General features: G+C 46.5%; 1 protein-coding gene across 2 annotated transcripts in view; it reads right to left on the minus strand.

The window, feature by feature from the left end:
• Window positions 1-289: 289 nt before the first annotated feature.
• The window catches only part of ADCY9 (adenylate cyclase 9), a 99,432-nt gene continuing 83,845 nt past the window's right edge, over window positions 290-15,876 (minus strand). For both annotated transcript variants that reach the window (XM_065924218.1, XM_065924219.1), the window contains exons 10-11: window positions 9,863-9,904; window positions 290-4,520 (exon numbers count right to left, since the gene is read on the minus strand). In XM_065924218.1, the coding sequence (XP_065780290.1) occupies window positions 3,329-4,520; window positions 9,863-9,904 (1,234 nt within the window). In that variant the 3' untranslated portion in view covers window positions 290-3,328. The remainder of the gene's footprint in view (window positions 4,521-9,862; window positions 9,905-15,876) is intronic.

The following is a 15,876-nucleotide window of genomic DNA, read 5'->3' on the forward strand; positions in this document are numbered from 1 at the left end:
GTCTCAAGCAAAATTTGTGCTGTAACCTGCTTTTGTTAAAAGTTCCATGCAGAAATAAATACTTCTCAAAAAAAGTTAACTATAGCAAATACAGTCATTTCACACACACACACACACACACACACACACACACACACACACACACGGGTTTTTAGTTGCCTTGTTTTCAAAGTCACAATGTAAAAGACCCGCAAACCTTATTTCAGCCACAGTTGGCTGGCAAGAAGGACTACTGTAATCTCAGAAGTGGTACCAATCTTGTCAGTGAGGAAATACCAGGCAGCAAATGTTGAGATTTTAGAGTATTTTAATGTTCATTTCTTTGGGGTGGTGGGGAGTGGGGTGCATTTTGAAATTATCAGGATTAACAATTTAAAAAGGTAGAGCAAAGGAAAGATGGAGAACTCAAACAGTTGGTTCTCACGAATATAATTTCAGATTCTAGGCATGACGTGATTTTCCGAAACAACCACCAAAAAGTGCTTACCTCAAAAACCTAGAAATGCAAACGCGGACAGACCTTTGGAAACTACAAATCACGACAGCCCACATAACGGGAAGCACGCAGCCCTTTGGCTCTCAGTGTCAAGTGCAAATGTGCGGGCGTCTCCACAGCACGGTCAGGGTCATGGAGCTGTGGGGAGCCTCCAGGCTCTGTGAAGGTTTCATAACTGATGCTCTGCGTTTGTCTGCCTTGGATACAATTCTGTGTGCTTGTTTATATGGATTTGTACATGGAGAATTTGATCAGACCTGAGGCCAAGAAGAAAACAGCGATTGCAACTCAAAGCAACTATATTTACACACATTCAATTCTGAAGTATTGCTTCCTGCCCTAAGTTCACAGGAGGTATACCGCTCTGAAGGACGCCTCCACTGAATCGGTAGTGCCTGAGACTGCTGCTCAGAAGTCTGTCTGTCTTCAGCAACCGGCTGTGTCGGAGGTCCAGTGCGGCCCCTGCGGACACTCCGTGGTTCTGCGCTGAGGTACGCTTCTGAGCAGTGGCTAGGAGGGACCCAAGTCACGAGTGGAACACCCAGAGGGAATACCTGTAACTGGTTGCTTAGGAAGGTTCGGGGTGTTTTTTAAAGACAGTTTAAACCGTCCTTTGAAGGTTCCCATTTGCACAATGCTGAACTGGGCCGGCGGGGGTCACCACGCTATCCCTGTATCTGCAGTCCCTTGGCTTCCTAGGAATCACAAATAACCTTTGCAGGAGGGGAAGGAAAAAAAAGAGCTTTCAAGGGAGGAAGCATGTGCAGAGATGAGTTTTGTGGAACAGAAGAGCAGAGAACTCAGCAACCGCCCAGCAGCCCCTGGCCACCACGGTAGCTGCAGAGCCTGGGGCCGAGGGGTGGGGGGACAGAGGGTGAGGGCCATACATGACACCCACCTTAATACTGATGGAAGGAACCCCTGACGTGCCCAGAATCCTGACGGACAGGCAGAGCATCAGGTAGTGTTTCTAAGAAAAAATAAAAATTCTGCGATATTTTATAAGAATACATTCTTTAGAAGCAAGAGGTATTGTCACAGCCTTTCTCCGGCATTGGAAGACCAACAGTCTGACAGCAAAACCTGAAGGCAAATCCCCCTGGACGTGGAGATCCTGGCTTATGACTGCGCTGCTGGGGGCCATCCCAGGCATGTCACTAGGGAGCTGGCTGATCCAAGTCAATACTTCATGGTGCCGGGGAGGGCAGATTCTGTGTGAGTTTGGCAAGGAGGAGTGATAAAGGGACTTGGTGCAGATGCAAAAGCTACACAGAGATTTGCTGGGGACAAGAAAACGCATAGGGCACATTGGTGAAGGCCTCACACAGAGGAGGAACTACCCCTCTCCTACTGCATGGGCTGCAGCCACCTTAAGAGGGAGGGGTCATGTGACTGTGACAGGACAACTCTGGCCTGAGTTCAAGTCTACATAAACTTCAGACTCAATGTGGCAAAACAATTACAAGGGGGATAACAGGATTCGTAACAAAGGGCACAGAAGTGAGTTCCTTGGGTTTTCTTACTCCCCCGGGTTCCAACACCTCATTTACATCCAGACGATTCTGCCCCTACTGACAGTGTAAGAGCTCCACCTAAAGAGGACTGGGGTCCACTCACCAGGCCCGATCCCGCCACAGACAAGCGCTGGGCAGGCTGAGAACGGAAAGGATGGAGGAACTTCCCGAAAGTGGAGGCCAAGCGTTGCCTGCCAGCCCTGGTGCTCGGCCCAGACCTGCTTCACACTGAGCTGTTCTGACCCAGCTCCTGCCATGGGCAGACCCCATGGGCGAGGGGTAGGAGCAGAGCTTTTGCGTTCAAAGTGGTGGCCGAGGGTGCCCCAACCCAGAGCATGGGCCATGCCCACTGGGGTCCTGCTCCTCAGGGGAGATGGCCCTGGGTGGCTGGAGCTCTAATGGCCCCATCTTCATCTTTCCACTGTGACCTACCCTCTGCTCCAAGCCTAGTTCCCTTTGCTAGAGAGAACAGCCCAGCAACCCTCCCCGAGACACACACGGTTCCTGATAAATAAATAAATAAATAAATGCAACCCTTGGATGTTTATTTTGCGTTTCCCTCTGGGACGAGTCAGCTTCAAAGACGAGCCCCTCCACTCCGGCTGGAAGACCCCTCAGGGCAGGGGCAGAATGGAAAAGGGCTTTTAGATACCTGAGGCCTGGGTTCACAAGCTGTGAGACCGGTTGGCATTTGGAATCTTGGCCTGCATGAGGAGGAAGCCCTAAATCCGCTGGGTGTGGGGGGCCAGTGCGTGCAGCCACAGCCCCTGAGGGCCTGATCGCCCTGGAAGTTGTGGGTAGGGGGTTGCCGGTTCCTCGAAGTCCTCAGCCTGCGCCCCCAGCACCCCGCCCAGTGAGTTACTGGCACTTGATCTCATATTCATGAATACAAGTGTGTGTGCGTGTATGTGTTTACATAGAAAGGTCAGGTCACTGGAAAAACACTAGTATGTATACAGGAAAAAAAAAAAACAACCTCAAAAACATTATATTAGCCAAAAAAAAGTGTCTCGTGAGAAAAAGCAATAAAAATCTGATTTTAACCACAGCTTCTGTTTTAACGTCCACCACCACCCAGCGCCACACCCTGGCTGCGCTTCCCTGGACTCCAGGTCGCGCCAACCCCTGAAGGCACTTGTTCTCCACGCTTCCGACGGTCACACCGAGTGGGGGAAGGGGAAGGAGGCAGATGAAAGTGAACCCTGAATGACTGTGATCCACACAGAAGTTAGGGCTGCAGTAACCACACGACACCACGTCCGGGGACGGGAACAGTGGCGCCTGGACGGACAGAGCACCGCGGGCGGGCTGGGCCACGTCACGCCCTCTTTGAGATGTTGAGCTTGGTGAGTTCGTTGGCTTCCTCCATCCCCGCTTCTTCACAGTCGCTTTTCTCTATGGCTTTGCCGAACCGACACCTTTCTTCGGCTCTGATGGGCTCCTCCCAGGGTCTCTTAGCAGACGGGTGAGCGTCCCTGGTCTGGGCATTGTTCTCGGAACCCAGAGACACCTGGTCCGGGTTCTGAACGGAAGGCACCAGGTTGGCTATCTCGTCTGTGGGGGAGCGTCCGATACTGCCATCCACCTGGACGCGGATGTCTGGCGAGATGGACAGCTGGTGCTGTGGCACCAACCCACTGTCCATGCACTTGGGGTACAGGTAGGTCTTCATCTGGCCTTTGCCCTTGACGTTCACCGTCCCTCGGTAGTCGAACTCATAGCCCATCTTGCTCAGGACGCGGTAGCTCTCCTCACTGACCTGGATGCGGCACTCCACGCCCGTGGTGTCCATCCTGCTGGCGATGTTGACCGTGTCCCCCCAGATGTCGTAGAGCAGCTTGGTGGTGCCGATGACACCCGCCGTCAGGGGGCCATGGTTGAAGCCCACCCTGAGCTTGAAGTTGAACCACAGCATGTTGTTGTTGAAGTCGTCCACCACACGCATCATCTCCTTGGCAAACTCAAAGAGGATCTGCAGGTGCTCCTGTGGGTGGCTGCCGTCGCGGCACTGTGTGGCGTTCAGCCCGGACGCGGCCATGTACGTGGCCCCAATGGTCTTGATCTTCTCGATGCTGCTGTAGTCTGGCTTGCTCAGGAGCTCGTCGAAGTCCCCGATCAGCTCGTTGAGGACCCGGTAGCACTCCTTGCCGCCCTCGTAGTTCTCCTCGTAGAACTCGCTGAAGTTCACAATGCTGGCGAAGATGACACCTCCGCTGTCGTGGTTCTTGGAGTAGGTCTGGGACACCTTCAGCTGCTCAGCCACGTGGTAGGGGATGATGTTCCTCAGCAGCCAGTCGGCCTGGTCCCTCATGCTCTGGATCTTGGTGCGGTGCAGGTCCGCCTCCACGTCCCCGTGGTAGTGCAGGCGGTAGCTGACTTCAAACTCTCGGTTCAGGAACCAGACCAACAGGAGCAGGAGGAAGAAGACGAGAATTACTTCCTGGCCAATCAGGCTGGCTGGGCTCCTGCTGTCGTGAGGCAGCGAGGTGTTGCACAGCTTCCTCGTGGAGCTGGAGGGGAAAGAGAGGAGAGAGGGCGTGCCTCCTGAAATGTATCTTTAAGGAAAGGTTACTGCCCAGCACTTCCAGGTCTGAGCCAGCCCTGCCTAACAAGCATCCTGCACAGAGTTTTGTGCAGCTCAAACCTTCCATCACCTGCAGCTGCTGAGTGACCTGTTTCTGTTTAGAAAGATGTGGCAAGGTAGAGTCACTCTTGTAAGATTTCTATATTAAGTGCTGTTTTTCAGAAGTCTTGAGCTCCTTGATTTTTAAAATCTTTTCTGTTTTCCCAACTTTCTAATTTGAAGAGTCTCCACCTTACAAAAAAAGGTTAAGAGACTAGCAAAACACACATTTGTACACCATTCTCCTGCATGAAACTGTTGTCAACATTGTGCTACTTTGCTCCCCCCTCCCTTTGTCAATACACACTCCACACATGGGGTACACATGTGCATGCACCCTCACACAGGCACACTTTGCTGAACATTCTGAAAGCAAGCTGCAGACACCAGACCACTTCAGTCCTGAACTGCTCAGGACCTGTCTCCTAAGAGCAAGGCCATCTCCCTGGGAACCATACCACACTGCCATACCCAAGATATTTCATATCCATAAACTTTGATACAATCTGCCTGCTCCCTCCTTCCCATTCCCCCACCCGGGTTAGTTCTGTTTTACCAAAGTCATTTAAGACAACTTTAACATTTAAATATATATATATAAAACGTATACTTTTAAGAGTAACATACTATAAGAAACTCAAACATTATAACCAATGGAAAATAAGCATCTTTCCTATGCGGTGCCCTTTCGCACTATTCTAACCCTTGGCTGTGCTGTCACAACCAGACGCTGGGTGAGGGTGCTTGACTTCGCCCATCTTTAGGCTTCTAGGAACAAGGTTGCAGCTGGTACTCCCAAGTGCATCTTTGTGCATATGAAGGAGCCTGTCTATGGGATAAATTCCTGAGCATGGACCTGCTGAGTCATGTAAAATACTGCACACTTAGAATTCCAGTAGAAATGTCCAAACTACCCTTCTAAAGGTGGAACCCGTTTCTCTTCCTTCTGATGACCGAGTCCGCTCGGTCCGTTTTGCAGCTCCACGCAGTGTGGTGAAGGCACTGTGGGGCCACAGCTGGCACGCGAGGACTGAAGATGAGCATGGGCTACTGCCTCTTCTAAAGTTTATTCTTTAAGTAGAATTTTTTTTTCCACTTAAAAATACTACATACTCAGCATAGAAAGTTTAGGGCAAAAGTAGAAAGAAAGAAAAGATTCACTGTCATTGTACTATCCAGAGGCGATCACTGTTAATACTTGTTGAATTTCCTTCTCATCCTTCTTCTATTAGCTTACACGGCTGTGATTGCTCTGCTTATGTAAACTGCTCCCTGCTGTACTCTAAAATGCACAGAGCGGGCTGCTGGGTCACTTATAGGAAAATAATTACATACAAAACAGATGGATCCTGAGTGTAGACAGTGCCGTGGCACAGAAAGCTCAATTCTGTAATCAGAGTGCTTTAAATGAGTTTCACTGTTAGCAGTAACTTAAGGATATTAAAAATAATGAAACTGACCAATCTGGCCATAACGCCTTCCATGAAACATAGTCCCAAAAGCCCCAGCCTTGGAGTAATGGCCAGATTAGCACCCCCCTGAAGAGCTCTGGGACCCTTGGGCAGGTCACGCCACCTTTCAGGTCTGTTTCCTCATGTGTAAACTGAAGATGGGCTGGAGTATGGCTAAGTCTCTACCGGCCCAAGGGCCTGTGCAGAAAGGGCCTGAGGCTGTGTCCTAGAGAGGCCCACGGGCAGGGCACCCTAGGTTGGCATTGGGAGCTTGGCTTTGGGGCACTCCCGCCAGTCCCTGAGGAGAGGGGTTCACTGTGCCTGAACTGCTTGTACAAACAAGAGTGTGTGCTGGGCACTTGCCCTTCCTCCAGGAACCTGGGACTTTGGAACCTGCCAGGCAGAGGGCGCCCATGTGACGCGCCTCCCCGGCGGGCGGTGCACACTGGCTGTTGCAGCTCACGGCTGGGGGTTCCGCACATCTGGCATGACCCCACTGGGCGCAGGCTCTTGAACACAGGCGTCTGGTCTCCTCCAGCCTTCTCTCACGCACCCCTGCCCCCGATGATTGTGCTTTCTGTCCTGTTTGCTGTATTAAACCATGGTCATGGGTACAACCATATGATGAGTTCTGAGTCCCCCCAAGAGAATGATCTCTGCGGGTGGGTGGTCTTGGGGACCCTGACTTCATGCCTAAGAACCAGGAACCAAAAAAGGCCTCTGTGGCAAGATTCACCCCACTTCACTCATTTATTTTGCCAACTGTCACTTAAATGAATGGCAAAACATACAATGAATCACAAGCACTAAACATAACTCTTTTAGGTACTGAAACAGATCCATGTGCAGCCCCTTAAGACCTCTGGCTGGCCCAGAGGAGGAGAGAGTCTGGAGGGAGGAGTCTTCCCTGCGTGAGCTCCTCTCCTTGGCTGAGGAGCTGGCCTTTCCTTCGTTTCTCCGAAGAGGTAATACTGAGGAACAGCCTCTGTATGGGGAGATGTCACTGAGGCTTCAGGTCATCTTGAAACCAGGCATTGTAGAATCCAGAGGGAGAGGTGGGCAGGGCGGAGAAGTCGATTGCGCTGTGGCCAAAGCCGGCAGTGTGGCCCAAGCCTGGGACGGGCACGGGCCAGTCTGCTCTGGATGGAGCAGGGGAATGTGAGAAGTGGTGGGTGGGAGAGGGAGAGGGAACACCAGCACTGCCTGCTCTGGCCTTTGCTTATAAAGGAGGGAGCTTCAAAAGGGAGGGGATATGTGTATACCTATGGCTGATTCATGCTGAGGTTTGACAGAAAACAACAAAACTCTGTGAAGCAATTATCCTTCAATTAGAGAGAGAGAGAGAGAGAGAGAGAGAGAAGGAAGGGTCCTAGTGCACAGACTGTCACATCAAGCCCTGGGCTGCCCTGCAGCCAAAGAGATCTGCCACCAGCGGGTGAGAGAATTACCTCCACTCTACACCTGTGTTTCTTATTCTACTGCAGAAGGGATAATGAAGGCAATAGCTCTACTCCTAAATGCAAATAGTGAAGGTCAGTCCCTAAAGGAGGGATCTGATATGAATAAATGCAAGAGACAACTCAACAGGTGGACAAATGGAGGTTACAGTAAGATAGAGTTCATTACCACAGAAGAGCGGGATTACAAAATAGAGAGAAACAGAAAACACAGACCACTGGTCGTCCTAGTCAGTTCAACATGGGATGTGTCAACATTCTGGTGTATTTCAATGCCATTTAAAATCTACGCTTAGGATGGGTGCAGGGACCCAGGAGGGGGTGTGATGGGGAGCTTCTGGGTTGCAGTACTGTTCCACTTCTTGGTCTGGGTGGTAGTTAAATGGGTGTGTTCACTTGTGAAAATTCACTGAGTTGTTCTCATCTAGGGACTTCTCTGTGCAAATGTATTCTACTTCTATTGTCACTTTAATTCTCCTTCCCAACATCTAAACGTACACAGATATTTAATTTAATTATAGAAATAGAAGAAAATCACCACTCACCATTAGATCATAAATATTACATATCTTACTTTTTAAAATATATAATGAAATACCTACCTGTAGCTATAAGACATATGCAATTTCACATAATAAATGAAAGATGAAAAATCATGAATGCTTTCCATAACTTCCATGTTTTAATGGCTGCAATATTTGGGTACATGTTTCATAACTAACTTCTCCTTTACTGACAATTGAAGTTGCTGATGAACATTCAATATTATAAAACACTATGATCAATATTTGGGGGCATGTGGCCTTTACCAAATGCTGAATTATTTCCTCAGCAGATAAGCTTAAAAAATAGAATTATTAGGCTAAAGATGATGAACATTTTTAGGACTATTTTTTATAGACTGTCAAGTTACTTTCCAAAACTACTGTACCATCTGAAAAGTAATGAAGCATGGCAGAAAAAGCATGGCCTGGCAGTGACGGAGGCAAGGGTTAAAACACTGCCAGTTACTAGCTGTGTCTCCACAGGCAGGTTCCTTAACTTCTCTGAGCTTCAGCTTCCTTATCTAGAAACTAGGGACAAAGTCTCCTAATGTATGAAGTTATTGTGCAGATTCAACAAACCTATATTAAACACCACCATCAATTCATAAATGTGCCATACCCTGGCCTGCGCTGGGTATCCATATGGTAACATTTTGAAGGAAAAATGTAGGAGATCAGAGGGAATTTTGTAGTTTAACTGTGCAATGACTTAGGGAGTAGTGTATTTATCTCCTACTACGTTTCCTGTTTTGTGATTTCTCTCTCTCTCATCTATGCAGGTCTTAATTAGCTCTTTATGTAACAGTCCCACAGATATTTATCTCAGCGTGCTGGCACCACCCACTCGGTCAGACTTATTTTTTTGTGAATGTGGTTTTATTTAGTATTAGTAAGACTGGAAAGTTATCTCTGTCTTAGAGACTTGAGAACTGATTAATTTTGTTTTTCTAGATATTTATATACTTTTAGATAATTAAAAAAATTTTGAGTTCAATTTATTCAGAATTAAATTTTGATGTTTATAGTAAGGAAAGGACCCAACCTTTTTTTTTCTTCTTCAAATTTCTAGTCAGTTATTTCAAAATATTTTAGGGAATAAAGTACTGTGTGATTTGTGAGATCTTCTTTGTAACAGTCGTACATAAAAGGTTGTATATAAAATTAAACCAAATCTAATACCAGAATCCTTTGCTTTTTGAAAGTTGGCTTTTCGCTGCTTTGCTTGGATGAAAGATCTATATTAGCACCTGTTTTTGCTAATGAAAGGAATCTGAAGGGGATTTGGCCTTTAGGGAGAAAGGCAGAAAGTAAAAACCGTGTTCTGCGTCTGCTCTGCAGTGGATGCTGGAAAAGCAGCGCCGCTCTGAAAGGAGGGAGTCCTCCCCAGGTCCCACTCTCAGCGTCGCTGCATCGGCCACCGCAGCTCTGAGCTGTGAGCATCGGCACTTCACCTCGGCGCGTTCTGTGCCTCCGACTGCAAGCTGTGTCCTGCGGTACCTGCTGCTCCACAGTGAGGGTTAGGAAAGTTCTCACAGGAGTGCCACTGGCAAGAGAGCAGGAGGAACCTGCCTGCGCTTAGCAGTCATTCACTGTCCCAATAAGGTATTCTAAATATAATCACTACTTTAATAAAGATATTTTCCGCTTGCTCTTTTAAGAGTGCATATGTTGTTCTTTTTATTCAAGACACAACTGTTTTCAGGAAGCTTAGAAATAGCTAGCAATAATATAGTTACTCTCACTTATTCAGATATAGGCACAATGTTAAAAGCTTACCTGAAATTCTGTACTGCATCAAGGTGTGAAATTACAGTGGAACTGAAATTAAAATGCAGAAAACTATGATTATAAAAAGCTAGGAAGGCACTATACAAAGCAATCTGAGAAGAGTTTAAATAAAAACAACTTTTCTATTTTCAAGGTGGAGTTCAAGGTAGACAGTTAAGGACAGTAAATTTTAATTATAATTTGATGCTGTGCGCTAATGAAGAATAACAGAATGGTAAAGACAATGATGTAAAAGCCTTTCTAGCAGGACTTTCCTGGTGATCCAGTGGTTAAGACTCCTCGCTCCCAGTGCAGGGGGCTTGGGTTAATCCCTGGTCGGGGAACCAGATCCTGCATGCCACAACTAAAGATCCCACGTGCAGCAACAAAAATTAAAGAAAGATCCCACATGCTGCACTAAGACCCAGGACATCAAATAAATAAATAAACATTAACAACGACAGCAACTTTTAATATTAGCCATGGAAGGTACGCACAGTAAACAAAGAGCAAAATCAGGAAAGGTCTCTAAAGCCTTCATTTTGTTGCTAAGAACACATCCACAGTGTCTACAGGCTGGAAACTTTGGTCATTTTCAGACATTGAAGTCTACTGACAGAGGATCAATTTCAAAAGGCCCTTCTGGAGGTGCTGCTGAATTATTTACTCTGGAAGCTGAACTTGGCTATTGGTGGTGTCCAAAGCAATCAAATCCCAATTTTAGGGCACTGAAACTACCAGTGCCTAAAAACCTCTCTCTCAGTGCTGCTGGGGAAGGTGCCCGAGACACACAGCCCACCCTCTCCATGCCTTCCTTTGGGGTCACCTTACACCTAGCATCCAGTCAGGCCCACAGATCACCTGAACCTCCCCTCTCTCTGGGGCAAGGGCCCTGACACTTCATCCTCCAGGCCCCCAGCCTTGCTTCCTGCAAAGAAGACCTCATGGAGCACCTGGGAGCAGCTCTCCTGGGCAGCACAGGCCAGTGAGGGCTCAGAGTGGCTTACGTGATTACAGAAGCTGCCTTCACAGAGAAGGAAAGAGAGAGCTACACACAAAATGCAAATTCTAAGACTTTATGTCCTCTTCTCATCCAGTCCAGACAAGACTGTGACACTGCTATAACCCACATGTGCGTCCCCCCGCAAAGCTGGAAGAGTCCCCCCTGTCTCCTCAAAGCTAGAAGAGTCCTCCCTGCTTCATAGGAATTGAGTTCATGTTTTGGTCCCCCTACGAACAAAGCTAGTGGAGGTGATAAAACTCCAGTTGAGCTATTTCAAATCCTAAAAGATGATGCTGTGAAAGTGCTGCAGTCAATATGCCAGCAAATTTGGAAAACTCAGCAGTGGCCACAGGACTGGAAAAGGTCAGTTTTCATTCCAATCCCAAAGAAAGGCAATGCCAAAGAATGCTCAAACTACCACACAATTGCATTCATCTCACACAGTAGTAAAGTAATGCTCAAAATTCTCCAAACCAGGCTTTAGCAATACGTGAACTGTGAACTTCCAGATGTGCAAGTTGGTTTTAGAAAAGGCAGAGGAACCAGAGCTCAAACTGCCAACATCCACTGGATCGTCAAAAAAGAAAGAGTTCCAGAAAAACATTTATTTCTGCTTTATTGACTATGCCAAAGCCTTTGACTGCGTGGATCACAATAAAGTGTGGAAAATTCTGAAAGAAACAGGAATACCAGACCACCTGACCTGCCTCTTGAGAAACCTGTATGCAGGTCAGGAAGCAACAGTTAGAACTGGACATGGAACAACAGACTGGTTCCAAATAGGAAAAGGAGTACATCAAGGCTGTATATTGTCACCCTGCTTATTTAACTTACATGCAGAGTACATGAAAAATGCTAGGCTGGATGAAGCAAAAACTGGAATCAAGATTGCTGGGAGAAATATCAATAACCTCAGATATGCAGATGATACCACCCTTATGGCAGAAAGTGAAGGACTAAAGAGCCTCTTGATGAAAGTGAAAGAAGAGAGTGAAAAAAGTAGGCTTAAAGCTCAACATTCAGAAAACTAATATCATGGCATCCAGTCTCATCACTTCATGGCAAATAGATGGTGAAACAGTGGAAACAGTGGCACACTTTAGTTTTTGGGCTCCAAAATCACTGCAGATGGTGACTGCAGCCATAAAATTAAAAGACGCTTACTCCTTGGAAGGAAAGTTATGACCAACCTAGATAGCATATTAAAAAGCAGAGACATTACTTTGTCAACAAAGGTCCATCTAGTCAAGGCTATGGTTTTTCCAGTAGTCATGTATGGATGTGAGAGTTGGACTATAAAGAAAGCTGAGCACCGAAGAATTAATGCTTTTGAACTGTGGTGTTGGAGAAGACTCTTGAGAGTCCCTTGGACTGCAAGGAGATCCAACCAGTCCATCCTAAAGGAGATCAGTCCTGGGTGTTCACTGGAAGGACTGATGTTGAAGCTGAAACTCTAATACTTTGGCCACCTGATGCAAAGAGCTGACTCATTGGAAAAGACCCTGATGCTGGGAAAGATTGAGGGCAGGAGGAGAAGGGGATGACAGAGGATGAGATGGTTGGATGGCATGAACAACTCAATGGACATGAGTTTAGGTGGACTCCGGGAGTTGGTGATGGACAGGGAGGCCTGGCATGCTGCGGTCCATGGGGTCGCAAAGAGTCGGACACAACTGAGCAACTGAACTGAACGGAACATGCCCCCTATCCTGGTTGGGCTCAGTAGTGATGGGGTGGGTGGGCTGAGAGGATCCTGTGAGTATGGGGATGAACCGAGTCAAGCAGAGATTCAACCACCAGCCCCACTTCGAGATCTCCTGCTTGATTTCTGGGTTCCCCATAGCTAATGCTCTCCAGATTCAAGTGGAAAAGGTTCATCCCTGTGACTGAATGACTGGTGGGGTAATTGTGATGGATTTAAAAGGTTAAAAAATGGATTACTGAATTTCATACTGTTGGGAAAGAGCTTTATAAAGACCATAATTCCAGAAGGCTGCACACACCTTCAGTAAGGAAAAAGGACACTTTGTTTTGCTTAAAGTAATTTAACTGTTCATTAAAGTCTCCTTTCAAATGCTGAATAGCAGTAAATTTCTTGAATAAAGTGTATGTTGAATACTTTGAATTCCCTTTTTGATCTCAGTTTGCAAAGAACTTGAACATCTTTCATGTCGCTATTATTTTATTAAGTAAATTGAGGAAGGACACTCACTCTGTCAATTACTGACCACTGCTTTGGTAATACCCCAAATGCACTATGGTGATTTCATCTGGATATTGAAACAAATTAGACCATTTTCTACTTTTGAATTTACGAAAGCAATGATTCTCAGCGGTAATGCCACTCCTAGGGGAGCATTTTGGAGAAGGGAAAGGCTACCAACTCCAGTATTCTTGCCTGGAGAATCCCCATGGACAGGGGAGCTTGGCGGCTAGTCCGAAGGGGACCCCTTTAGTCCATGGGGTCACAGAGAGTCAGACATGACTGAGCAACTAAGCGCAGCACAGCACAGGGGAGCATTTTGGGAATACCGAAGTCCCTGCTAGTTTTCATAATAATCTGGGGAGCCAGGAATGTTAGGTGTCCTGCAGAGCACAATGGAGAAATGTCCCAGGTAACTTTGAAATATCCTGCTAACCTAAACTCACTGTAAATATAAATAAATGGTTCTTTAATGTGTGCTAACATAAAACATTTTCATAAGCAGTTACACAAAAAGTCCAATGTTTAGAAACAGAAGCTTAATGATTTGAGACATTCCCTCCAAATTCCTGAATAAATTACTTACTATGTGCACTCTGCTACAAGGTAGCATCGTATTTCCAACTATATATTTAGTTGAAAAGGTTAAAAGTCACAAAGCCAGCTGCAAATGTGCAACTGGTGATTTAGGAGAACCAAAACACAACTTAATTAGTAGGACACATGGAAAGTAGGAGTCTTGATGGATTCATTAACAAAGGCTGTTTTAAACATAGCACCTATCAGCACCATCCAATTTATTTTAATTTTTACATTTTTCATAGCACAGAACGGATCCTGTCCCCAGGGGTCTTCACAAAGCTCCTGTTTCTTTTCCCCACATCACGAGTGAAAGAGCTTTGAAGGCCATTTGAGTAGAATGTATTCTTCAATATGTGGAAGGATTTCAAGATAAGAGATGTATTTCTAGTGATTCCCCACTGCCCTAACATTTCACATCATAAGGCAGAGAACTGTTATGACATGGTGTTTATGAAGAAGGCCAAGTCACTCTTGAGGCCCTCATTCTTCAGTTCCTCCACTTCGCCAGGCTGCGACCTGTCTCAGCACACTGGCCTTGCTACAAGAGCCTGCTACTTCGTTCCATTTGTGTGTCAGGTCCACCTCCATCACTTCGTTTTCTTCATAGTCTTGTATGAAATGGCTTCTAGTCCTACTTTCTTAAATTCAAACTTCTTCATTGTAAATACAAATGGACTTCTACATCCACAGGTTCTGCATCTCTGGATTCAACCAACCTCAGATCAAAAATCCCTTCTCCAGGGGATCTTCCCAACCCAGGAATCAAACCGGAGTCTCCTGCATTGCAGGCAGATTTTTGACCAAAGGAGCTATCAGGGAAGCCCGGTAGCCACTCCAGTATTCTTGGACTTCCCTTGTGGATCAACAGGTACAGAATGCAATGCGAGAGAGACCTGGGTTGGATCCCTGAGTTGGGAAGATCCCCTGGAGAAGGGAGGGGCTACCCACGCCAGTATTCTGGCCTGGAGAATTCCATGGACTGTAGAGTTCATGGGGTCGCAGAGAGTCGGGACACAAGTGAGCAACTTTCACTTTCAGATCGAAAATATTATGAAGAAAATTTCCAGAAAGTTCAAAAAAAGCAAAATTTAAATTCGCTGCATGCTTACAACTTACAACATAGCACTTACACTGTATGAGGTATCATAAGTAGCCTAAACAGCTCTGTAGGTTATATGCAAATGTGGCGCCATTTATAGGAGGAATTTGAACATCCCTGGATATTGGTATTAGAGGAAGGGGTCTGGGAACCAATCCCCTGAGGATACCATGGGACAACTGTGAGTTCTAGCATGTGACTACTGCATGACATCAGCTGGGGGTGGTCACCCCAGGAGGTCTACAGGTAAATACTTATTTTGCTATTAAAAATTATTTCCTTTTTCTTTCCTTTACACATTACTCTTTGGGCATTTCATCAAGTTGTTGACTTGATGAGGCTGAAAGCCATTTCCTGTTGAGACAGTAAATGTCTGTTGGAGTGGAGGGCATTAGTACTGATGAGAAAGCACAAGTGACAGACACAATTAAATAGCAAAACCCAGAAATTTAATTGAAAAACAGGCAGAGGATCTAAATAGACATTTTTCTAAAGCAGACATAGAGATGGCTCATAAGTACCTGAAAAGCTGTTCAATATCCCCCTAATTATCAGGGAAATGCACATCAAGTAAAACATCACCTCACATCTATTAGCACAGATATTGAAAAAAAAGATAAGTAACAAGTGATGTTGAAGAGATGGAGACAAGAAAACTCTTGGGCACTGCTGCGCTGTGCTTAGTCACTAGCTGTGTTCAACTCTTTGGGACCCCATGGACTCTAACTCGTCAGGCTTCTTTGTCCATGGGGATTCTCCAGGCAAGAATACTGAAGTTGGTTGCCGTGTCCTCCTCCAAGAGATCTTCTCAACCAAGGGATCGAACCCAGGTCTCCTGCATTGCAGGAGGATTCTTTACCAGCTGAGCCACCAGGGAAGCCTAAGAATACTGAATCAAGTAGCCTATCCCTTCTCCAGGGGATCTTCCTGACCCAGGGATCAAACTGGGGTCTCCTGCATTGCAGGCGGATTCTTTACCAGCTGAGCTTGCAGGGAAGCCGCCATGCACTGCTAGTGAGAAGTAAACTGGTGCAGCCGCCATGGAAAACACTGTGAAGGCTTCCCCCAAAGTTAGAAATAGAACTAATATATGACCTAGCAGTTCACTTCAGAAACATCTGAGGGCAACACAAACA

The sequence above is a fragment of the Muntiacus reevesi genome, chromosome 2, assembly GCF_963930625.1.
Source record: "Muntiacus reevesi chromosome 2, mMunRee1.1, whole genome shotgun sequence".
In the NCBI taxonomy this organism is placed as follows: domain Eukaryota; kingdom Metazoa; phylum Chordata; class Mammalia; order Artiodactyla; family Cervidae; genus Muntiacus; species Muntiacus reevesi.